Consider the following 26,352-nt stretch of genomic DNA (forward strand, 5'->3'; position numbering starts at 1 on the left):
CTGGCAGTGAGTACCAGTGACCAAATTTCAACTTTCTTACCTGATTTCTCAAGCTTAAATTCTCAAAAGCATAAAGTAAATAAATAATGTCTAATAAGCAAAAGGAGACAAAACACATTTTGAGAAAAAAAATTGGATGTAAATATAAATACAAGCTCTCTTCTACTCTGAATGAGGTAAGCCAGGCACACATGACCTATTCCATTCTGTGAGTGGGACATTCTACTCACTGGTCTCTACAGACCTTTCCATTCTTCAAAACCACCTCCTTTATCAACAGGGTACAAACAAAATCAAACTGATTTCAGTGACAAGAAATCTGAAAAAAATCTGAAATGAATTATCACTAAACAGGAGTATTCCACAAACCTTTAAGAATAAAGGAGGTATTCACAGGCTGCCAATTTTGGCATACTGTTTCCTAAAATGCTCCATAATACCTGATGATAGGAGACTTCCCACTTCAAGAAGGGGTTACATACCTTAGCAACATAACAAGGTCTGCATCACTTGAAAGACGCACCAATCCTGGGGTCCCTTCAGTTCGGATAAATTGGATCTTCTCCCTTTTCAAGCAGAAAAAAAAAAAAAAATCTGAAATGTGTGCAGTAGACTCTCGGGACATAACTTGGTGCTTTAGGCAACATTTTTTTAAACAATAAACACAACATTTAAACAATAGGCACAACATTTTGGGGGTACCTATTATGTGGCCGCTGTTGTGCCCTAGGAACACACATCCAAGAAAGACATGGTGCTTGCCTTCAAGGAAGACCTCATAAGCATTAACATCTTCCAGTTCTAACATTGAGAAAAACATTATTTCACTGCTTTCATCTTTTGCTCCTTAAATACTACTGGAGGTAGCAATACCATCCAACCAATAAAACTCAGTCTCTGCTTTGAGTTAAGGCCTTGTTGTGGGTTTGAATCTAAGCAACGGTCTGGACCATTCAGGCTGATTTCCTGTTATTCAAGAATAAGAGGGTGCAGGGATATTCATTTATTTTCCTGGGGATATACCTCTATGTTATGTGCAATGAGCACATTTCTACTTGGAAGAAGGTAGTATCTATAAATTATATATTCAATATAAAAGCATATGGCTCTTTCCAATAACTGAAACCTAAATCACTTTCAGTTACTACAGTTGGCAAAATAGATTGTGCATAAACTTGTGTAAATGTACATATACTTTCACATACCAAACACAATAATGTAAGCTATTTGGACCATTATTTTGTTATTATAGATATATGTGATAACACCAGCTTTTTGTTTGTTTGTTTATTGAGTCATCATTTTAATAGTTTCAATTATTTATATAAATATAAATTTAATAACATTTTCCTGGTTGCTTCCTCTCATTTACATCAAGCTATTTCAAAGCACATCATATCAATTTTGATACGATGAGGACAAAAAGAAGAACATAAACTATGGTATTGAAAGCATTACATGTGATAGGAACACAGGGGACAAAGCAAGTATGCAATCATACTCTAAGTGTAAATGACAACATATTCCGATTCCTGTCACCCTATGAAATAAAATATCAATCTCTGATTTAAGTACTTATGTAAATTTAGTTCTCGTCTATAGAGCACTTTGTTTTTCTACTTGAAATTTTCACAAAGTTCTAATGAATTTTGTATTTCCAAATTTCAAATTCTCCTCTCAACTGCTTCCAGACTTGAAAGGAATGAGGTGAAAGGCAAGGTTTAATTGTTGAGATAAAAAATTCCCTAATGTACAGAAAAGTCAACTGATTTGCTCTTAGCCACCTAGCTTACTAGAAGTGATAAACAGAGTTTGGTCCTAGGCTTCTTCTGCCTAGATCTATTTTACATAATATGTTAGATATGAAGCATCTAACCTTTGATACTATCAAGTTTTTTCTGCTGTTCTTTAAGCAAATTTTATATGATTTTTATATGATGTAATTTTACATTATGAAATTTTATACTATAGAAATATTTTATAGTATCTACTATATGTGGTAGCCAGCTACTGGCAATATAGGTACAGATATAGAGATACAGATGAATGGCAAGTTAAAGAAATCGCTCAGAAGAGAAAAGCCAGCCTCTCCTCTCTGCTTAAGGATATTTCAGCCTAAGGTTCAAACCAAATAGAACATTCTCCTTCAAGTGTGATAGTCACATATCTGAAGCACAAAACCAAGGCCCCTTATCTGGTAAACGTTTTTTTTTAATAAGAGATATAAAAGTTCGTTTAAAAAAATCCAAATTAGAAAAATTGAACAATAGAAAATTATTCATTTTGTAGAAAAAATGAACAATAACTTGACCATAGATGTACTCTTATAAGGGTTAGTAACAATATGCTTTGATCTTGAAGAATCGCAAGCTATCTCCAACCAACATGCAGTTATCTCCCTGGTCTATCTCCACAACCAACCAGGAAAACAGAAGAGAACCAGAAAACAAACAGGCTGAGTACTCTCCTCCACTCCTTCACCTGGAACCACACAGAATGGGTTGAGTGATGAAAAATAGAGCATGCTCTGGACTGTGGCTTGTATGAACCCTGTGAATAAGGTACAGGTCATAGCTTCCTGAGTCATAAGGATGACAGAGTGAAGAAAGGGAAGGGAAAGATACCAGAGGAAATATGCCCGTTGGGAAACTTTTCATCACTTTCCAGATATTAACTAAGAGGCAACTGGTCAGATTCTTTAGGCTGGAACATTCCAGAGGCAGGCTGAGTCTAGTTTTCTACCAGTTAACTTATCACTGTGACAAGCAATGGGCCATATGCTTCCAGGAACAAGACACTGGAGCATGTTATCTGATGTACCTCACGTCGCTAAGGACTTTCTTATAGTAATAGGCATTCATTCAGCAAACATTTCCTGAGTGCTTACTATGTGCTAGGCATGGTATCACATACTGGGAATCCAACAGTATGTAAGATACAGCCTCTTTCTCAAAGGGTTCATGGTGCAGTGGAAGAGAGCCCTCAGGCAATTCTTGGATGATATGAATATTTAAATTATTCCATTCACTTAACTGAACCCTGTTTAGGCCTCATACCCAATCCTCCTTCATTACGTCCTTCATTAAGTTCTTTCATGTAAAAACAAAGAAGGCATTGGTTTACTCACTGTCAAGAGCATATTAAGGCTGAGGAAGAGAGAGAGAAGTCAGTGGATACCCTCAGAAACATCACCAATCTATTCTCAGGGGAAAAATGGGGGAAGTATTTCTTGGTTATCATGTATTTGTCCAATATTCTACAGTCCAGTTTGTTGTTGTTTTGTCTTTTTAGGGCCACACCCATGGCATATGGAAGTTCCCAGGCTAGGGGTGAAATCAGAGCCACACCTGCCGCCCTACACCACAGTGACAACAATGCCAGATTAGAGCCATGCCTGAGACATGCTCCAGATGGGCAACGCTGGATCCTACACTCACTGAGCAGGGCCAGGGACCAAACTTGCATCCTCATGGATACTAAGCCGGGTCTGTTACCACTGAGTTCCTACTCCAGTATTTCTTAAACCGGCTTCATTGCCTACTAGAAATCTACAGACATAATCTCGAGTTCTGGGAGCATTATTAAATGTTGTGCTTTCACTTTGCTGATCAAAACTGCTAAAATGAGGTAAGCATATTTTGGATAATCCAGATGACATTTATGACTGAACACAGCTTAGTGACTTCAGCTCCCATGTTTGCATTTACAAGAACTACTTGTTGCCAAGTGATGAGAGGTGAACTTTCAATGTGTTGATGAGCAGGGCCTTGATGTTAAATATGATTAACAGTTCCTGTCTGCCACCCGCATGCAATGCTTTGACCCAGACAAAACTTTTCTCCTGCAGTATTAATTTGCAAATTAAATGATGCTTATGAAATGAGGCAAAGTAATGTATATATAAATTGCCACAGGCTAAAGAGAAAACGAAGTAAGTGGACTTAAAAAGTGAACACTGCATTTATGTTAAGTAAAGCATATTCTAAGAGCAAAAGTTTTACAATAGTTTATAATTAGAGGAGGGCGGTAGAATCATCATAGGTACATTTGGTGATATAGTTTTCTTCATATAGTACTTGAGGGTCCACTACTGAATGAACTGGCTCATCACAACGACAAAACAGTAGATAAAAATAAGCTATTTGCTAAGAAGGGAAAATGATGACCGTGATAACACCGCAGAGGCAACAAAATCAATCAATCAAAAGCAACAAGTCAAACACAAGTGAAATGAAAGCACAAATGTATCTTTCCACTGACATTGGTCTCAACTCAGGTCATCTGGCTTCTGAAAAACAAAATTTTCTCACAATATTATTAATTTGAATTTTTTTAAAGTTCTTAATTTATAAGTCTTTTGGTTTTGTAGCTTATAAAAACTGTAAGGATAAGAAGTTTATGCATATTTTATGTCTGTACACATTTATGTTTACATTAAAATGAAAGTGGTTAAGATCACCACTGCAGCGCTGTAATGTCCCTTTTCCTTTTAGGATACAAAAATAACAGATTTGGTGCCTAACAAATTTCCATGAGTCCACTCAGTGTCTGAAATAAACATAACAAGTTTGACAAGTACTGTTGAAGATTCATACAACTCTGATCAGAGGGATATTTGAAAGTTACATTAACACATTGATTCAAGTTTATTTTATAAATTTACAGAGTTAGAAGGAATCTCTGTCAGTCCTATAATTTCTTTCTTTACTGCCTTCACCTTGTGAACAAATTCTATTTGATTTTAATGATTCAGAATGAGGATTAAGATCATATTCAAGTAACATTTTATCATTTGACCGTCTGTGCATGGATGTTTCTTACTGTGCCCTTTAAAACACATTTCAGCATTTCCTCCACTGCATCTTCTCACACCGCATTCAATTACAACTTCCGCTGCTTTTGAAACATGAGATTCTGGAGGGCAAAGCTCTCTCTCCGTTATCTTTGTGCCTCCAAGTACCTAGCACTATGCTGTGAATACAAGAAGTACTCAGTAAAATCAAACCAGGCGCATGATCAGTTGGTACCAAAATAGATTTGGCTCCTAACAAATTTCCCTACATCTCCGCAATGTCTGGAATAAACTTATCTTGTTAGCATTTTTTTTTTTTTTTTTTTTTTTTTTTGCTGTGATGGAGAAAAGAGATTCAGGAAACTTACATTAGATTATTTACTAAAACAGAACCCAATGAGGGAAGTGCAAAGACAGGCAAAGGCAACCTCTTAATAAGAAAACACAACTGATGCAACTAAGAGATATATACAGATGTTAAACTGTATACAGAGTGACAACCTCAGGAAAAAGTCTGGCTGCTGCTGTCTCTCAGATGCCCATCATATTCAGTCCTCGATAACCACTTCCTCCAAAGCACAGAATCACCCCAGAAGATCAACTCAGGCAGAAGATCATTTGAGGACAAGGAACAGAGTCTCAAGACCGGAATTCCCACAGAAAATACCCTCACTGAAACCAACCAACATTTTTGTGAAGTTAAAGTTGGGCACGTGATCAAAAACAATGAGAAGCAGCAATGCCTTTAAACCACAACTCTTTCTGGATTGCAGACTCTGCATACACATAGTTCCTGTAGACACAGTTTAGTAAACCTTCAAAAATACATACGTTGTTAAAATTTTAAAAAAAAAACTGCCTCAGGGCAATTTTAGAGAAATCCCCAGGACTTCTCTGCTGGTGTAATGTTAAGAAAGGAAAATCAGCACTGATCATTCATACTTTTGATTACAGTCACAGGGCCTGGTCTGACTTGGAGGATAGAGCCAAGCAGTAGAAAGATCAAGTTTTCTGTGTACTTCCCATTTTATAGGTTAGGTTTGGAAATTGTCTCATGACTCTTATGGACACATAAAAGTGACATCAATTAGCCCTATATTTAGAGGTAGTATTTGTTATAAATGGATATAAACCAGCTCTGTGCTAAGGATTCAGAGAATTATTTGACTCTCTTGTTGCTTGTTTCCTCGTCTTGAAATAAGTGTAGTTGTAGTATCTGCCTCATAGGTTGGTGGAAAGGATTCAGTGAATGCATAAAAATAAAATAGTTAGCACAGATTATTATATGGTAGAACTCAATAATTTTAAAATATTGAGTATATTGTTAGATAGGCCTCATAATTGTTTACTTCTTTTTCAATATACAGTATGATCTACTGAAAATAGAACCAAATTAGATGCCTGGCCATTTACTCCTTTTTCTGTTTCTGCTGTTGGCAAGCTGTTTTAACCATGCTGTTTATCTAGGTTAATTCCACAAATACCTGTAGAGTACTTCTACGTACAATAGATAAGACCCTGGCCTCCCAGTAAAACTGAAATAATGCCGTGAGTACCAAAGAGATAATACAAATGAAGGGTTTACAATTCTCATAACTCAATGGATGATGAGAAACACTTTTCTCAATGAAGCCAAATTCTACATAAAGAAAAACCATTTTGAACTCTAAAACAGGAGTTTAGTTATTATACACAAATATATCTGATTATAAGACACCTTATCTAAGGCATTATAATAGCCTGCACCCTAAGTCCATCGTTATTCTGAAAAATCATTATCTATGATTTACTAGGAAGTATAATGAGGTTTCTATTTTCTTATGAATTATAATAATTTATTATGTATTTAATAACAAGTGCTCTAATTGAAAATACATTCAGGAATTGAAACTACATTATATATGCATACATTTTTATTTTATATTAAATATACATATTAAAAAACAAAAAAAACACGCAAATTGCCTACTATGTAAGACATTAGAAAGGATAAGGCAGTGTTTTTTTAAACAGTGATATAAGAAAATTTTTAAAAAGTAAACTAATCATTTGAGTACACAATAAAAAAAAAAAAAAAAAAGGCCAAGGGAAGGACAAAAAAGAAATTGAGACCATAATTTCCAGAAAATAGTACTACAAAAACTAGTAGTTTCCTCCATTTTGGGAGTCATTATTTAGAAAACTGAAAAAAAAAAAAAAAAGTCCACCCACAACAAAAACCATAATATAAAATACTTTGGGAAAACCTTGACAAGAAACATTCAGGTCCAAAAAGAAAGAAACAAGAAAATTCTATTGTAAGAAATGAAAGGATTGAATATATGAAAAAAATTACAGTTGTACAAGAAAAAGTGGAAAACTGTAAATATTTTAATTATACCCAAAGTAACCTAAGATTTAAATTCCCCATCAAAATCCCAATGTGATTTTAAAAGTTAGGAACATTATTCAAAATTCTACATCAATATTCAAAATAATGCTATGTGCTAGAGAATTTGAGTCAAGTTTTCAAAATAAATAATTGTTATGCTATCATTTCCTAAGATCTAAAATAGCAATTTAATAACACGTTGGAATATACAAAGATATATAAATTGTTGTATTGAAAAGATGGATTCTGTACTTTTTTTTGGGGGGGGGGTCTTTTTAGGGCCGCACCGGCAGCATAAGAAGGTTCCCAGGCCAGGGGTCCAATTGGAGCTGTAGCTGCTGGCCTACACCACAGCCACAACATGGGATCTGAGCCATGTCTGCAACCTACCCTACAGCTTATGGCAGTGCCAGATCCTTAACCCACTGAGCGAGGCCAGGGATCAAACCTGTGTCCTCATGGATACTAGGCAGATTCATTTCCGCTGAGCTGCGACGAGAACTCCGGATTCTCTGTCTTTATATATGTGATTTTGTGTAGTAGAAATGTAGTCACTTGCTCTTTGGAATAAACACTTTTAGGTGTTATCATGAAGTTCCAAATATACTATTATGAATGATTACTAAATATTTCTCACCCACTTTATGCAATTATAAGATGTGAAGTCCTATGAGGATTAGAAAGATTAGTAAAATATAGACCTTGACCTTATGTAGCTTGCACTTTATTTGGAATATGTGTGTAAGAAAACATATGGTAGAAAATACAAGATATTCTTACATATTTTAAGCTCAGATTATAGTATTGTGCCATTTCTATTGTAAATCATAAAATTTAGACAAATAGGATACCTGATTTTTGGCATAATGGCACCCTGATGGTTCTGCAAGGATGTTTTCTGTAAAATGCACCCTCAAGGAACTGAGAGTAATAACTTACTCATTGGGATGTATTAATAGTATCCATTTGTATGTAGGACAATGTGCATGAAATGAGATTTGATTTGATTTGATCTTTTAATTTATTTTTCTGGCCATGTCCATGGCATGTGGAAGCTCCCTGGCCAGGGATCGAACCCATACCACAACAGTAACAATGCTAGATCCTTAACCAGCTAGGGCACCAGGGAACTCTGAAATAAGAAGATTTTAATTTTAGCCAAGTTAATATTTTCTGAAGTCCGTATCCATGATTATTTAAATTCATTGAGAGAGACAAAAAAAAGAAGAAAAAATACATTGTTAACATAGAGGGGATATGAATTGTGTTTTCTTTGTAAGAAATACCTCTGACTCACTAACTTAGCAATTTATCTAAATATATATGTAAAAATCAGATTTAATTACAAATCATTTTCTGCTATCATAAATGGTAATGCACTGTTCTCTATGATTTTAGAAATGGCTTATTATTCTTTTGGCTTTGGGAAAGCATTGAGGCTGGAATCCATACTGCTATTTTTCTGTGGTCCACACACAATGCACATCTGATGACATTTTGCTGAACCATTTTCTTGATAATTGCAAAAGAATACAGCAAAAATCAAGAGTGGAACAGACATACCTAAAACATGGTTATTCTTCATGCAACAAAATGGTTTGAAAACCCTGACTGAATCATTTGTTAGAAAATCACAATGCTTTGGAGAAATATCCAATGTATGAACATATCTCTCCTAGAAAATTATTCCAAGTTATATCAGGGAACTTTATTTGTAAGAAAAAAATGATTTAACAAATACCTGGGTGAAACACTTTCAGAGACTCTAAACTAATCTTGGCTATGAGGATTTTTCCTTGGAGCCTTTTTTTCTTAAGTGATTGTCCAGTTATTTTAAAATTCATAGTTGTGGAGTTCCTGTTGTGGTTCAGCGGGTTAAGGACCTGACGTTGTCTCTGTGAGGATGTGGGTTTGATCCCTGGCCTCGCTCAGTGGGGTAAAGATCCAGCATTGCTGCAAGCTGTGATATAGGTTGCAGATGAGGCTTGGATCTGGTGCAGGCCTCAGCTGCAGCTCCGAATCAAGCCATAACCTGGGGAGCTTCTATATGCTGCAGGGGTGGCCATTAAAAAAATAGTTATGAGATTCCATGCCTGTAAAATGTGAAAACTGGATATTTACAAGATGTCTATGTCAAAAGCCTATATAATACGACAAATTGGAATATCCATTCACACAAAACATGAGCAGCAATTATTTCTTCTGCAGAAGCCCTAGAATAGCTATCAAGGACTAAGAATCTGTGTTCCTTATAGTCCTAGGTAGCAATATCTCAAACTTCTCATTAGATCTACAAGAAGATTACTGCCTGAGAAGATGTTTTAATTTACCTTCGATGGCTTCTAAAATGTTATGTCAATGGTTTTGCCATGATGTTTGCCCTCAGTAACTTGTGCTGAACCTTAAGCCAGAAGGCTCAGTCCTCTATGCAGGCATTAAACAGTAGAGGCTGGTTTCACTGCATACATGTAAAAAAAATTTAGAGCAAATTTTCCTACAGGACACAGTGTAAGCACAACAGTAGAAAGCCTTCCTAAAGAGAAGTTAACCATGGAACTCAAGAGATGATCTTACCTGCATTTTAACTATGTCCACAGAATCACATGGTTCAACTTATACATATGACCAGTCTTAGGGACAGTGGTTTGGAGAATCAGCAAATTTAGGGATCAGTTACCTTAAACTAAGACCTTGTGATACAATAAAGAACTGAAGGACACACTACTCATACAATATTAATTTAAATTTGTTGTATGCTTTCTATTGCTTATACAGTACCAAGTGTTTTAAATACATTATCTCATTTAACCTTCATTTCTTTTTCTTTTCTTTTCTTTCTTTTTGCCTTTTCTAGGGCCACTCCTGCGGCATATGGAGGTTCCCAGGCTAGGGGTCTAATCAGAGCTGCCGCTGCTGGCCTATACCACAGCCACAGCAACACGGGATCCGAGCCACATCTGTGACCTACACAGCTCTCGGCAACGCCGGATCCTAAACTCACTGAGCAAGGCCAGGGACTGAACCTGCAACCTCATGGTTCCTAGTCAGATTCGTTAACCACTGCGCCACGATGGAACTCCATATCTTATTTAATCTTCAAAAGGACATTGCTAGTTAGAAATTCCTATTCCCATTTTACAAATGAGGAAATTTTGACTTGGAGGGATTAAATGCCTCATTCAGAGTCACCTGGTAAGTAAATGCAGAGCCAGAAAGGCCTACATTCTTCTACTTCTAAGTGCCATTATGAATGCTGGTCCCAGTTGGGAGACAGACCAGGACTCTCCAATAATGTTGTGTGGCATCAATAAGTTACTTCGATCAGGTGTTTCCAAAAATCCAATAATAATACCTATGTAAACTGTTCATAGGAAAATCATAGTTTCAGTGAAGATTTCCTGTTACATAAATTTGATATGACAAAGACCAGCAGTTTCTCACATTGGTTTCAGACATATGAGTGAACAGTAGACAAACTATGAGGGAGAGCTAGGAAGGTCATAAAAAGAAAATGCATAAGGACTGGAAAAGTGAAATTAATGCTATTTTGACCAAGTAGATCAGATGTTAACTGGGATTAATATTTCCTGCCCAATATTAAATGCGGAAAAACTGATGTGTCAGAAAACTGGACAAGAAATAGGTTAGAAATTTTGAAAACTGGGGTTTGTCTTAGGAAAGCTAGCATTTGGAAAATATTAACTTTTTATTCCATGAAATTCTACATTGTTTGATAGTTTCGAGATGGCATGCACTATTTCTAAAATGAAAACAAAATTAAGAGTATAATTAGAGCAATAACAAAATGCCAGGACTCTTAAAATAGGATGATGGAAAGAAATAGAAGGTCAGAGTCTGCATTTGCTTCTCTTCTGGTGAACTCTGGGCCACACAGTCATTGGCTTTTTTGCAGCTCAGAATTTCTTGACTTCCAAGGTATTGATTTACCAATGATATAAGATGGGAAATGGCCCAATTTACCCAGAATGAAAAAAAAGTTATCACAGATCACATCCTCATGTAAAGGAAACTTATGTAAGAAACACTCAAAGACGAACTGACCCAGAGCCCCAAATAACTGATGTCTGAGGAAAGCTGAACCAGTGGGGTGAATCCAATAATCACACAAAAAGGGAAATTCTTAACTCTTAACTCAGTTTTATGGTACTCACCTCCTTGTTCATAATACAAAGTTGCATAAGTACCAACACCAAAAATTTTACTGGATTTGTACGCATTACATTCACTCACAAAATACTGTTAAAAGACTGTGTTTTTTTTAATGAATAGATTTGTCTTTGGATAAAATATTAGAACATATTATTTCAGCCTTTATTTTAATGTTATAAAGCTTCTAAAGGATTACTGTCTTTCAATGAGAACCAATAGCAGGATGCAATTATCCAATGGGACACTATCCATTTGATGGAAATGGTAGTGACTTTTGGAAGTGGATTTTTTTTCTGAGAAACCAACGTTTTCTGATATTTTTTTTTTTTTTAAGAAAGGACAACGTGGTAACATTCACATTTGCTTGACAGATAATGTTAGAGGAAAGAGGTGATTTAAGAACAGGAGTTGAAAGCAAAAGCCATATCCCAAAGCATGAAAAATCATAGCTACTCCATAGGAAAAGTTACGCAAGGGGAGTCTCAAGGAAGAGGGAACTGTATATGGATAGAAACTAAACAAGCTGCTTGCTATCCTCCGGGTAGGAAGGAATCACAGCCAAACAAGAAAAAACACGAAGCACAGAGGTGCTGTGACTCTCCCAAGGGCTGAGGCTTATTTCTTCATTATATTATAGAGCAAATAAGGAGGGATATCTCTTTTACGGCTGAGGAACAACACACACAGAGCTACGCTGCTATTGGGAACCCTTGCTTAGGATAGGAACATAGGGCTGCAGTTACCTTTAACACACAATTACCCAGTGGCTCCAGTCCATGCATAAATCTCTTATCGAATACATCACTGAAATAAGAGATTAAAGAACCCCAGCTGGTTCCCCACCCCATCGTTTGTGGGAATGCTCCTTACAATACAGTTTTTAACTATATGAAACAGAACGTTCCCTTAGAAGTACAAACTTCCCCATTATGTTGCTACGATAAGCAAAATGCTTAACTGCCAACAACTTTTTAGAAACTAAAAGCACACTGTGACATATGCTGTGTGAGAGGAGCAGCATTATTTCATTGATTGAAGTTCCTGCTTCTTTCTGCTTGTCATGACTGCTCATGATTTCTACGGTCAAATTCTGGAAACAGTTATTGAAAATGTAAGCAGAAATTTATAAATAAGTTTTGAAATAAGATGGGAACTTATTTCAAAAACCATCAAATAATATCTTAGCACATGAGATTGATTACCACATGAGATTGTGCTTAACTGAGGACATTGGGTGTCATTAAAAATAAAAATCTTCAGCAATCTTTAGGCGATTAGAGACTTTTTAAACTCTAAAAAGACGAAAGAAAAAACAAACACACAAAAAAACCTGGAAGCCACCAACAGGGCCTGCAGTTGTTTCCTCTGTTAGGATCTGCTAAGGTTCTGTCAAGTCACTAAAGAATAACAATTCTTAGATGCCTTGTTCAGGTAGATGATATCATTTAATTTCTCTGATGATAGAGATCTGAAGATATGTTACATTGATAAAATAATAATGTGGAATTATTATTTGCAGGGCAGAATTGGAAAACTTCTTGAGTTTCCTCTTTCTTGTTCATTTTTGTTAGGGTGGGGTTCTTTCAGAGGCACAGATGTTGACTAAAAGTGAGGGAGGGGTGGGGCTGATGTTGGTGCAAAAGAGAGAAAATAGAGTTCTTCTTGTGTGATTTGCAGAAGAGGGATTTTCTGTTTTGCTTTACAGCCCAGAACATTTAAGATCTCTCATTAGAGAACTGAGGAGCTCACTTTTGCAAAACTATGAACTAAAACTTTTTACACAAGATTCTCTAGAGGTCCATGGGTTGCTGAGATGATGCTGTAATGTGCAAATATACAACACGATAGCCTGTATAATTTTTATAATTTTCCTGACTGAGAACGCCATGCTTGTCAAGTTGGAGAAAACACTGAAATCTGAGTTAGATGTTAACAATGCGAAACCAGGATTTCTGTATAAGAAACGTTGGTAGTATCATACTTGAAATCGTGTGTGGTTTTACCCTTTAGAAACTTTAAAAGCCATGACAACTTTAAAGATATGAGAAAGTGGAGAACATCATAAGGAGAATAGTTGCTAATTTATTTTCAATTCAACATATATCTGGCATATACATATATTTACATTAACTATGCAAAGTGCTCTTCTAGCAGTAAGGAAGGAGAAATAATGATGAGTTGGATAAGATCCCTATTTGCAAGGAGCATATAACCTAATTGGAAAATAAAGCATAAGGACTAGAGCACAAAAGTCACATAACCAAAACAGTAGGAAGGATAACTTGATACACTACATAATTAATGATCAAATTAGTGTCTAGACCCGAGGTTATAACCTCGGATGTGCGATGAAATTATATGGAGAGATTTTAAGAAATTAAATGCGTGAGCTCTGCCTCAGACCTCTTGAACTAAATTTCTGAGCAGGGCATGGGAAGATAGAGGCTGTAAATTCAGGGAAGGGAAAGAAGTTGAGGGAAGAAACACCTGATGTTTTGGGGTATTTTGGTTTTTTTGGCCATGCCCACAGCATGTAGAAGTTCCCAGGCCAGGGACTGAACCTATACCATGGCAGTGACCCCAGCCATAGCAATGACAATGCTGGATTCCTAACCCGCTAGGCCACCAGGTAACTCCAAAACCTGGCATTTTGTACTTTATAAAACACCCCAGTGATACTGATAAAAATAGCCTGACACAACTTAGTGGAAAACTATCTGAGCATCACTGCCATGAGTCAGGATGCCACCAATGGGCAAATACTTCTGCCAGTAAAGGTGGCATGTAAACCAATCAGCTTTTCAGCAGAAACTCTTACTTCTTTCCATCTCCATCTCTTTGATGCCTAGCACATCGAAGTTGAGAAATACCAGACTAGATCATAAGAGTGAGAGGCTACAGTGGAGCTGAAAGGCTTCAAGGAGGAGCATCTTACATTGAATTTAAAAAGAAAAATCTTGCCAAACATAGAAGAGAAGGAGTTCCCATTGTGATGCAGCAGAAACAAAATTGACTGGTAACCATGAGGTTGCCGGTTCAATCCCTGGCCTCTCTCAGTGGGTTAAGGATCTGGCGTTGCCATGAGCTGTGGTGTAGGTCACAGAAATGGCTCGGATCCTGCGATGCTGTGGCTGTAGCTCCAATTCGACCCCTAGCCTGGAAACCTCCCTATGCTGTGGGTACAGCTGTAAAAAGAAAAAAAAAATACAGAGAAGAAGAGAAGAGCTTGCCAGGGAAAAGGAACAGCATATATTCAGGAAAGTAAAACTGGGCTTGAAAGTGTGGTGCACTGAAGAGCTGTTTAGAAGAGAGGGTTCATGCAGGGGAATGCGGGACTCTTGAGAGGATCTGATTTCTTCCTTGGGTTCTGCTGTGTTTTTATTACAGAAAAATGTGAACACTAAGTCTATGATTTTATAAATCTTGATTCAATAAACTCTATGTTACTTGTGTTTACGCTAGTTACATTCAAATAGTTAGCGTCATTATTTTCATTACAATCTGCATATCTAGCATGCATTCTTGGCTGTGAATTTTTTATTTCTTTTTCACATTTCTTCCTTGAAGGTGGCTCAAGGTTCTTTAGTCATTTTCATTCAGTCCTCATACTTACTAGAGAAAACCAGGACCACAGTGACCTGATATTGATGACATAAATTGTTTGTGCACAAGATGCCTTAGTTCAGAACTCCAGAAAGCAAGAGTATATCTCCAAGATGATTATCAGAGTTAACTTAAGAGTCAGTGGTTGGGACTTATGCAACTTGAATTAAATACCAATATTATGGTTACCTGAGTGAGTGATTCCTGGTAAGATCAGGTTGACGCTCCTGTAGAATTTCAAAGATGTTGGGTTGGCGAAGAAATGCAACAATCTTGTCATTGTAAGCTGAAAAGAAGATATATAAAACAATATGTTAAAATATGTTATTAACTTTATGCACATTATTACAGATTTTTTAAAATCTGTTTTTCTGGTTAATATTCCTTGTACTCAAAGTCATAGTTTAGAGTCACTAGGAATACCTAAATGCCAATTTCTGTCTATTCTTTTATTTGAGTATTGGACTTAGACCTGTCAGGTATGACTTACATAAGCACTCATTAAACTCATTTGATGAGCTATGTTTATTATCAAATTGCAGGATGAGATCATCAATAAGATTCTAGATTTTGTTATGCAACTGCTTACTAAAATCAACCTCACAAGCAACTGCTAGAAATGAAAAACCATATTCTGATTAAATGTCAGCCATCCACAGAGGTCAAGAGACAGAACAAGAGCTGCTAAAATGCAGTAGTTGCCAGCAGCAGCCACTATTGAAATGCAGAGACAAACCATCCCCAAATTCTACGTGGAAGTAAATGCCATTAAGCCACACCATAGTTCTTTACCAAACCACCTACACCAATGGCTATAATGTAATCAGTGTCATCAATTATGAATGCAGCATTTTAAAAGGAAAATCTGTATCTTAGTCAAGGCTGGCTAATGTTTACAGAAATTTTAAATTTAATTAAATTTATTAAAGGCTCTGTTAATTTTCTCTCAAGAAAACTCATTTGCTTACTTAAGATGATTCATCTTAATTACATTTATTTATAATCAGAAATATAGGGAGTTCCCATTGTGGCGCAGCGGAATCCAATCCAACTAGGAACCATGAGGTTGCAGGTTCGACTTTTGGCCTCACTCAGTGGGTTAAGGATCCGGTGTTGTGGTGTAGGTCAAAGACGCAGCCTGGATCTGGCGTTGCTGTGGCTCTGGCGTAGGCCAGCAGCTGTAGCTCCAATTAGACCCCTTCAAACTTCTTTAGGAAGGAGCAATGCATTATATTCATGATAGAGTCTTTCTTTCTTTCCTTTTTTTTTTTTTTTTTTTTTTGTCTTTTGTCTTTTTAGGGCAACTCCCGCAGCATATGGAAGTTCCCAGGCTAGGGGTCGAATCAGAGCTGCAGCTGATGGCCTACACCACAGCCACAGCAACAGGGGATCCGAGCCATGTCTGCGACCTATACCAGAGCTCATGGCAGTGCCAGATCCTTAACCCCACTAAGCCAGGCCAGGGATCGAACCCACAACCTCATGGTTCCTAGTCAGATTCGTTTCTGCTGCACCATGACGGGAATTCCTTATGATAAATTCTTTCTTAAAAATGTGAAAATTTTAGGAGTTCCCATTATGGCTCAGTGGTAACAAATCTAGTATCCATGAGGATGCAGGTTCCATTCCTGGGCTCACTCAGTGGGCTGGGGATTCAGCATTGTTGTGAGCTGGGGTGTAGGTTGCACACATGGCTCAGATCCAGAGTTGCTTTGGCTGTGGTGTAGGCCGGCAGTTGTAGCTCTGATTCTACCCCTAGCCTGGGAACTTCCATGTGCCTGGGTGCAGCTCTAAAAAAAAAGGTAAAAATTTAAAGTAAAACTAGACAAATGGAGAGCTGCTCAAATTTAAGACGGAGCAGGGAGCCCATCTGACTGCTGGCCAGTCTGTCCATTTCATCTGCTTTAGGGGTTCTAGGTTGGAAACTCATCTACTTCCAACCTCATCATTTTCATAACAACTCAAGTTGTTCCTTAGGCCTCTTTGCCTACCTCCATTTATTTTTATTTTTTAATTCTAGAGGCTTCTGCTGTCTTACATTTGCTTCAAAACCCCTTAAGAATGTGCCATCATTTCTTCTTATTTTGTGAGGCAACAATAGACTCCTACACCATTTGAACGCTGTCTCAATATATATACTCAATCTATACTTGTCCAAATGACCACATAGTACAATTGCCTTAACAACTTATTTTTCCTTAACTTCAACAATCAAATCGCTCCACTCAGAAAAGGCAGGGTAGCTTAAAAAACTCTCATCCTATAGGATTTTACGAGATGTGTTTGGAGACTCAAATTGATTTCTTAGGGGTCATGCGACAGCATCTCAGAACAGGGCCAGTGGAGTGGGCAGACAATAGGGAAGAATCCACAGAGAATGCATGGTACACACGGACATGTAAAGCAACGATCAGGATTTCTGGAAAGGGATGACATACCCACTGGAACCATGTCCTGGTACTGCGGCCTGCTGACTGTGTTGAACGTACTCGACGGCCTGGGAAGAACTGGTGGTCCGGCATGTCGAGAATCTTCTCCCACCTGCAAACACAAGCAGGGTTTCTGTTCTCCACCGAGATCGAGAGCACTACACCGCAGCACCCCAAGCCAAGGTGCTCAGAATACCTGACAATGAGCACTGTTAGGGACCAAGTGATCAGAACAGAAGCCACCTGAAGAGCTGACACAGGCTCTTGCAAGCTCTGCATCAGCTGCTGAATTGAAAGGAGGGGCTGGGGCATCCACGACCATGAGAGGGGGGCCAAGGCAGTGACTTCGGAGGTACAGTGTCTATATCCCCCATCACTGTTGGCATATTGAGGTATAGGAGTAGCTCAGTGGGTCTACAATGATGGGGGATATGGGCGCTGCATATCCATTCATCAGGAAGAACTTCCGCCCGACAGAACCCAAATCTGAGACAACACAGTCAGAGAGAGAGCACTTGGGTGGGACAAAACTCATCGGGGCAGGGCCAGTATATACCTTCTTTTGGCCCAGGCAGGTCAGGGAATTCCCTGCCTCAGCAGAGGAGGGGCTGAAGGGCAGCAGTCTTCATGTGGGTTTCTGAGTTGGTGTATTATCCGCTCAGAAGCAGTTTTACACGCCTATTAGAGCACCCAGTACAACAGCCCTTTCTGGTTTGAACCTCCCACACCAAGGGAGCAAATCATAGCAGGTGTGGAGGAGCTAAATAGGGTTGCCCTCACCTGAATTAGTTATGGGTACCTATTACATACTTAGAAACTCAGACACACAAAGAGATAAACAAAAATGCCCATCCGCAGCTTATCAGAAGCCTCTAAGATTGCTTTAGCTTCTGTTTTGACATATCCCCTCATACAACAGAGGTCTTTTAAGAGACTAAGACAACAAAAGGCAAAGTAACCTCCTGGATTTATAAATAAGGTCTTTTTTTTTTTGCTTTTTAAGGCCACTCCTGCAGCAGATGGAAGTTCCCAGGCTAGGGGTCAAACTGGAGCTACAGCTGCCAGCCACAGCCACAGCCACAGCAACACACAATCTGGGATGCATCTGTGACCTATGCCACAGCTCACAGCGTCGCCAGATCTTTAACCCACTGAGCGAGGCCAAGGATCAAACCTGTGTGCTCATGGATAAGACGGGTTCCTTACCTCTGAACCACAACAGGAACTCCATAAATAAGGTACCTTTAATATAGAGATTCTACTTCCACCCTTTCAAACCCTTACAACCAGTTTACCACACTGTATCAGTTAGGCATTCAGTGGGGTTTTTTCTGAAGGCCCTAAAGCTGAAAATGTGGATCCCACCCTTCACTGCTTATTTATCCTTCAAGAATGTTCTCACTTATTCTTCAAAGTTAGTTCAAATAGGCCCCTCTCCATGAAGCCTTCCCCTCCCTTCAAGCTGACATTAGGTGCCACCTTCACTGAGCTCCCCCAGGTCTCAGGGTACATTTCTAAAGCAACCATCATTACTAACAATTTATAAAGCGTTTTTTACTTGTATTTTTTGGCCACGCCTGCAGCATGCAGAAGTTCCCAGGCCAGGGATCGAACCCGAGCCATAGCAATGACAATGCTGGATCCTTAACCAACAGGCCACCAGGAAACTCCCTTTCACTTGTATTTTGATTTATCTGGATTATGGTTAGTTTTATATATTCTCTCCCTAATAAGAACACAGGAACATATTTATTTGTATCCTTCACACCAACCACATACCTATACTACACGTAGAAATTCATTTGTGGGACGGAAGAGATACCAAAATTTCTACCGCCTGGAATATCTGCTAAATGAGCCTACAAGAGTGGCTGAGAAGACTCATGTATATAACTGGGAGTTTCCCACTCTGCTCCTCTAGAGTTATCAGCCTTGAGGAATGAAGTCAGCCCCTCTCTGAGGAGATCCAGTCATTAACTACACTTCGTTTATCAGTCACCAAACTTATCATTTCAATCTACCAACATCTACTTTCCCTCCTGTCAGTATATTGCTCTGTACCATCATTTCACAGAACAGCCAAAGGTCTCCTCCTTGACACCCCGCTTCTTCAAACCCGACTGCCAGGCAGTAGTGGGCAAGCCATGATAAATGTGTGCATCACAGCAGGTTGTGCATATTTCTGACGGCTGGGCCAGAAAGCCCCTTCCCCTCAAAGGTGTAAAACGCTGGGGCTGAATGCTGAGTCTTTATGGGGTCCTCTCAGTTCCACTGCTCCGTCTCCATCAATAGAAGAGAAATCTTCATTCAAATTTTAATGTGGACCTTAGTAACCCTAAGGCTAGACTGTGGAAAGAATTCAAGTTCTGAGGCAGAGGAGTTGAAAGAAAACGTATAGTTACTAATCTCATGCACGTAGTCCTGACCAGACTGAAGAGTCAACTTCATCTTGGGAAGTCGAGATAAGGCGAGCGTCTAAAGTGCACTGGGCTGTGTGATAAAACCAGGCAGGGCCCGAATATGCTACAGATCACGCACAAGGTCCAAAGGTGAGAGGTCTGTTCTGCTTTCTAGATGAATGCTGTCAGCATCATCCCATTTCCCACCAATGGTTTATACGGCAGCCAGGTAGAGATTTATTAGCTCCTCATAAAACATAAATATTTTTGTGCATACCTCATCCTGCAATTCATTTATATATCATTTTTATATGAGCGTCTCCTGTGTACTCTTTGTGTCTGCTCTTACAACCAGCAAACACACATGATGCAGCAGAGCAAGTATGGAAATCATGAGGGGAAATTCCAAGAGTGGAATTTTGATGAACCGAATCCAGTTATTTATTGGCTTCATAATTTTTCTTCTACTAGAAGCTGCAAAAATATTTGACCCACGATATAATACTGAAAATATGATATGCACATAGACGTGCAAGAGGCATGCCGGAAAAAAATCTTAATTCTATTTGTCTAAGGGAAGTTTTAGAAACAATGTATATCAAGTGATGATATATGACATTCATAAGCCAGTACTAAGGAGAAAATATTTGACCTAAAACATTTCTCTTTTATTTATTTAAGCTGCTAAAAAAAAGAGGAAGCAGGAAGAGATTATTTCTTTTTTCTTTCTTTTTTGGGGTTAGATTATTAGAGAGCCCTCATGTGGTTACCATGGGTCAGTGCAAACTAGCAAAGTGGAGTACAGTTCAGTTTGTAGTAATTCTTAATGCTGTTCATTTATTCTGGGCACTTAAGAGTACATAAATCGACTGTCGTATATATTCTAATTTTAAAGGGTATTAATGAGGATATCACAATCCCGTAGCCTTGGCTGAATATTTTAATCTAATCCAGGAATCCTCACTTTAGAAAATTCCTATCCTTAACCTAATTTTAGCCCCATCAAAGTTACATTCATTTTTCCCTACGAAGCTGCCCTTAGGTATGCAAAAGGGCTCCTCCTCCTCCTCTCTCTTGAACATTTTATTGCATTATGAATTCTCTCTCACCATCCACTGAGCTTTTTAAAAAATATTTTATAATTTCTTCATTCTTTCCTCATCTGTCCTATTTTTAAAATTTATAATTTAGGCTCTATGTGTTGCCAGAAAAGCCCTGTCAACATTTTACTATTTTCCAGTCTCCAGATGACAGGCTCTAAATCAAACTAGAAAAACAAAGCAAAGCAATAATAAAGAGGCAGCACAACTGCACACACCTCGGTACACCTATCTACTGGTAAGTGGGTACCAAGGCTGGGGACTCACCTCGCCTGCACTGTGGCTGCGCTGCCTCGTCAGATGCTGTCGATGCACCAGCGCACTCGTGGGTCTGCTGCTCTGGAGTGGGAGCCGGGGGTCAATGAAAGTGGTGGTCCGGGAGTTGTGGTCAACAAAAAATGCCTAGAAAGCAATCCACTCAGTCAATAGTCAATTCATGTCACATAATTATCTTAGGGGTCCTATCATTTCACACATCTGGGAAAGACCCACTTTGAAGTAATCATCTTAGCTCTGTTTTCTCATAATTTTAAATCTTTTGGAGAATTTCCCTTACTCCCTCCTCAGGATAGATCAGAATAGAGGAAGCAAAGCTTAGAAGAGAGCAGGAAGGAACACTCTTGGCTTCAGGAAACACTCTTAAGAGAAAGTCATCAAAAATATACAATCTTTTTCTGTAATAATCTATTTGGGAAAAAAGAATGGATATGTGTATATGTAGAACTGATGCACTGTGCTGTAAACTCGAAGCTAATACAACACTATAAATCAACTATGCCCCAATAATTTTTTTTCTAAAAATTGTAATAATAAAAAAATAAATTTAAAATATGGTCTTAGAAAGCAGCCACCTAGGGCTTCTTTTAATTGATGCTCTCTAAGCTCTTACTGCTACCCATGGTTTTTACCAAGTTCTTCCTATCACCTGAAACTTCAAACACCACTGGCTTCTCTTTTCCTTCTATGCAGTCAGCTACCAAGTCCTCCTCTCTACAGTTTCCCCATTGTGGTATCTCCTCTATTTGTCCCATCCTAGCCGGACTACCATTCCATTATTTCAGGGCTTTCTCTTAAACACAGAAAGAATGATGAACAGTTTCTAGTTGTTCAGCATCTCTACAAATGTATTCACTAAATTGGCACCTCACTATCAGAATACTTTTTCTAAGAGCTTTAACTACACCTTCACTCCAATCCAAAGCCTCTATGGGCTACATGCCAGCTTTAGAAAAAAAAATTCCAACCCTTTGGTCAATCTTCCAAGACACTTTAATTTCTCCTTCCTACTTGCCTTTCCAGGTTGGTCACTGATCATGTATCCAGACAAATTCTATCACATGAAATGGGCAAGTCACTTAAATTCTCTGGGCTATAGATTTCTTATAAAACAGGTCTCTCTCATTCATAATGGACATTTCTCCCCCATAATGTGATAGGAAGGAGGAAACCACAACTGTCACATTTATAGCTGAATCCCTGGTAGCATGAAATCACAAATGAGCATAAACCATGTCCCTCTATTTTGCAGTAAGGACTACATACGATGTAGAAAAGCATTTTTAAATTCTTTTTATTTATTTCAATTCTAAAGTTCTACATAAGCACTTTTTTATTATCATTAGGAGCCAAATGAAATTAAGTTTTCAAAGTAAAATTCATTCAAGGCAATAATGGAGCCCATTATTTCAAAGACAATTAGAAAAATGTAAGTTTTCCATGATCAGATAAAGTTAATTAGGTCTTCAAAGATAAAAGCGACTATTAGGTGAGCCTGGAGACTCACTGCTGATAAAGTCAATGATATATGCCAAATAACCTAAGCAAAAAAGAACTAGTGTCTCAAACTGATGGTGCTCCATTAACAAAGTACCTTAAAGACTAGAAATGAATGCGTCAAGGCAAATCCCAGGGGCAGATGGTATACTTACGCTGATTAAAAAATTACCTTTCCTTTATGAAACAAAATGTTTCTGCAGATACATGATTAGGAAATGGGGCAAAGTAATTTGTAGGTAGCTCCCAAATAGGAGGAAAGTGTCTTCTTTAAAAGAAATAGCTTTAAGCAGAAGGTGACTAGAAACAAAGCCAAGAAATGGCCAGAATCCTGGTCCATTTCTTCTCTCAACATTCGGAATTCCAGGTACAAAGACTGGGGTAAATGGAAGTCTTGTAGGAAATGGTGTCGTCAACCTTACATCCCTGTGATGCTGCTCCCTTTTTTCACAACCTGTCAGGTGGAACATTTTTCTTCTCTGATTTGGTCAAAAAGTACACCAGTGAGACACCCTACATAAGCTTATGCTGGCAGGCTCTAATCGCAAATGTGATTCTAGTCCTCAGTGATTTGAGCTTCTTATATATTTGGATATTATTTCTGCCACTATTTAAAATGTCATGAAATAGAAATTCAATTATTTTTACAAACAGACATTTCAAAATACTAGGTATTATAACAAATCCCATACCCTCTTTATATAAATTAAGATTAAGCTTTTATTACCACAACAATACTATGAGCCATGTTTTTTAAGGGAAAAATACAAAGAGTACTAAAGTAGAATTGCCTATTTACCCCACCTAATTTCTTAGGAATGTTTTGAAGGGACAGGTGGCCACTTAGAGGTAACAATGATGCACCTGTAATTATAAGAACAAATGGGTGTGTACATCTAGGTCAGTTGTGATTTAGGTGTAGTGTCATAGTATAATTTGATGTTAAGAAGCTTGTCTAGGGAGTTCCCGCTGTGGCACAGTGGTTAACGAATCCGACTAGGAACCATGAGATTGGAGGTTCGATCCCTGGCCTAGCTCAGTGGGTTAAGGATCCAGCGTTGCCGTGAGCTGTGGTGTAGGTTGCAGATGAGGCTCGGATCCCATGTTGCTGTGGCTCTGGCATAGGCCTGTGGCTACAGCTGGTGGCTATAGCTCCGATTCGACCCCTAGCCTGGGAACCTCCATATGCTGTGGGAGCGGCCCAAGAAATGGCAAAAAGACAAAAAAGACAAAAAAGAAAAAAGAAGCTTGTCTAAAATCCATTTTATAAAGAATTTTACTGTAAATGACTTGAGGGCAGGGGCTCTTTCTTACCCTGTTCTCCCCAGTAGCTTTTAGGGCTATACCTGGGAGGAAGGAGGTGCTCAGAAAATAGATTGCCAAAAATTTTTAACAGCAGACTCCTGACCAAAATACAAGCAGACAACTGACAATGAACTAACTGCATATGAAAATTCATGTTCTTTTACATAAGCACAAAAGGAGTTTCCATTGTGACTCAGAGAGTTAAGGACCCAACATGGTGTCTGTGAGGATGAGGGTTTGATCCCTGGCCTCGCCCAGTGGGTTAAGGATCTGGCATTGATGAACCTGCTACATAGGCCAGCAGCTGAAGCTCCAATTCGACCCCTAGCCTGGGAACTTCCATATGCCATAGGTGCAGCTGTAAAAAGAAAAAAAAAAAATACACAAATATTTGAGAAAAATAAATGAGGGGTATGTGTGTGTTTGTGTGTTTGAGTGAAAAGGGTGGTGAACTGAAGACTATAAAACCGCAAACAGGATAGACGGTTTTAAAACACCTCATGTGGACCATTGATAAACGATCAAGTCAAAACATGAGAAGTTGGAGGCAAAGTAGTGATTAAACGCTTGGGGCCTAGAAAAAGGCAAGCCTGGTTCCGAGCTCTATCTCCAGCACTTACTAGCAACATAATCTTAAGCAAACTACTTACACTTTCAAAAACGACTTCTTTTCTGTTAAATAATAACACTTACTTACATCAAAGGAAGGCAAAATAATATGGCTCACATAAATTTTTGAACATAGTGCCCCTTAATTAGTGAATTACTATTACTAAGAATAACAGTTTTTACTTCTGAGACATTTTTCTAAAGATCACAGTGTTTCTTCCTACAGTCCATACATGAAGCTTAAAAAAAAAAAACAAAAAAAACACAACAACAACAACAAAAAACTGTTGAAACTAACTTCCCAGGCTCCTTGGAGGTATGTATGGCCCAGACTAAGCTCTGGCCAATGAGCTGTGAATACAGCGTTACATCATACTTCTGGAAAACTCCTGTACAAGGAGATTCTTACAAGGTGAAACACTCCTGACCTTCATCCATTCTGCTCCCTGAAACAAAGATGTATTTGCTGGACCTCCAGAAGCCATACTGGGCCTATAAGATGCAGGATGGCAGAGTGAAAAGCTGTAAGGAGTCAGGGCTCTCACAATTTAAGGAACCATTTTAAGAGCCCTAGACTGCCAACCTCTGAACTTCTTTATGTCAGAGAATAAAGTCTTGCACATTAAACTTTGTACAGGTCTCAGTCACGATGCAGCCAAACCAAATCGTAATTGATGCCCCGAAGTCTGAGCACAGAAGAACACATAGGCCAGCTGCCTTATTCTTATTATAAATAAGAATCTTCATTATTTCCTAAACAATGATTTCTCATCATGGTTCACCTTTAACACAGTCAGGTAAGGGTTTGAGATTTAAGTGAAAGGTAGGGTTGGGAAAGTATAAAGCTGAGATTCGAATCCATCTTTCTATCTGGCTCCAAAACCCAACGAGCAATGCCTCCTTCTTCTCCTTTCTACTTTTCACATTTTTCTTTTTTTTTTCTTTCATTCTGCTCTCTCTTATTTTTCCTTTTTATGTTCTCCCCCCACATCTCACATAGTACTTGATTTTAGAATAGTATTTAAGTATTGATTGAATTAGGCTGACAATCCCAGTCACTCATAGCACTGAGCCTCACCACTGTTTCAAGGAAGAAAAGGCGGCTGCGGATGCTGGACAGCAAACTGCGCCTACTGTGCACCATTCGACTGCTACCCTGTTGGAGGCAGGGTTGTGAGTGGTGGATAGATATTACTTTATATTCCACGAGGGGCTCAGTTTCAGAGTAAATGGAATGTGTATATTATTCACATTTGCTTTCTATGTCTGCTAAGTACTTGGAGGGAAAAGTCCCCATTAAGCCCCCCCCTCCCCCGCCCCGTGGAAGAGTTCCCGTCGTGGCGCAGTGGTTAACGAATCCGACTAGGAACCATGAGGTTGCGGGTTCGGTCCCTGCCCTTGCTCAGTAGGTTAAGGATACGGCGTTGCCGTGAGCTGTGGTGTAGGTTGTAGACACGGCTCGGATCCTGCATTGCTGTGGCTCTGGCATAGGCTGGTGGCTACAGCTCTGATTGGACCCCTAGCCTGGGAATCTCCATATGCCGCGGGAACAGCCCAAGAAATGGCAAAAAGACAACAACAACAACAACAAAACGTGGAAACCCCACAGCTAATGCACTAGTCCGAGGCTAAGAAATAATTCCTCAGCTTGAGCTTTGGCTCTGCTCTGTTCACTGTGTGACCCTGGACAGGCTTCCTTGGTGCTTTGCTTTACCCATGGAAAGGAGACAACTCAGGTCACAACAGAGTTGTGAAAAATGTACTCTACTTTAAATCAAAGAGGAAAGCATAAAAAAAAAAA

At 38.6% G+C, this 26,352-nt stretch overlaps 1 protein-coding gene and 1 long non-coding RNA gene across 13 annotated transcripts in view; one reads left to right on the top strand and one right to left on the bottom strand.

Moving 5' to 3' along the window:
- Positions 1-26,352, bottom strand: part of HECW2 (HECT, C2 and WW domain containing E3 ubiquitin protein ligase 2) — a 448,428-nt gene that overhangs the window by 58,360 nt on the left and 363,716 nt on the right. For all 12 annotated transcript variants that reach the window (XM_084998042.1, XM_021074544.2, XM_021074543.2 and 9 more), the window contains 4 exons: positions 21,132-21,266; positions 17,375-17,477; positions 15,126-15,222; positions 483-566 (listed from right to left, as the gene is read on the bottom strand). In XM_084998042.1, coding sequence (XP_084854168.1) covers positions 483-566; positions 15,126-15,222; positions 17,375-17,477; positions 21,132-21,266 — 419 coding nt within the window. The remainder of the gene's footprint in view (positions 1-482; positions 567-15,125; positions 15,223-17,374; positions 17,478-21,131; positions 21,267-26,352) is intronic.
- On the top strand, positions 16,187-20,651 carry LOC146396061 (uncharacterized). The gene is made up of 2 exons (XR_014830015.1): positions 16,187-16,258; positions 16,725-20,651. It is a non-coding gene; the product is annotated as an uncharacterized LOC146396061 (long non-coding RNA).

The sequence above is a fragment of the Sus scrofa genome, chromosome 15 (assembly GCF_054392235.1).
Source record: "Sus scrofa isolate SSC_HxYL_T2T_F1_AM1 chromosome 15, Sscrofa_HxYL_maternal_Yorkshire_Landrace_v2.0, whole genome shotgun sequence".
Classification (NCBI taxonomy): domain Eukaryota; kingdom Metazoa; phylum Chordata; class Mammalia; order Artiodactyla; family Suidae; genus Sus; species Sus scrofa.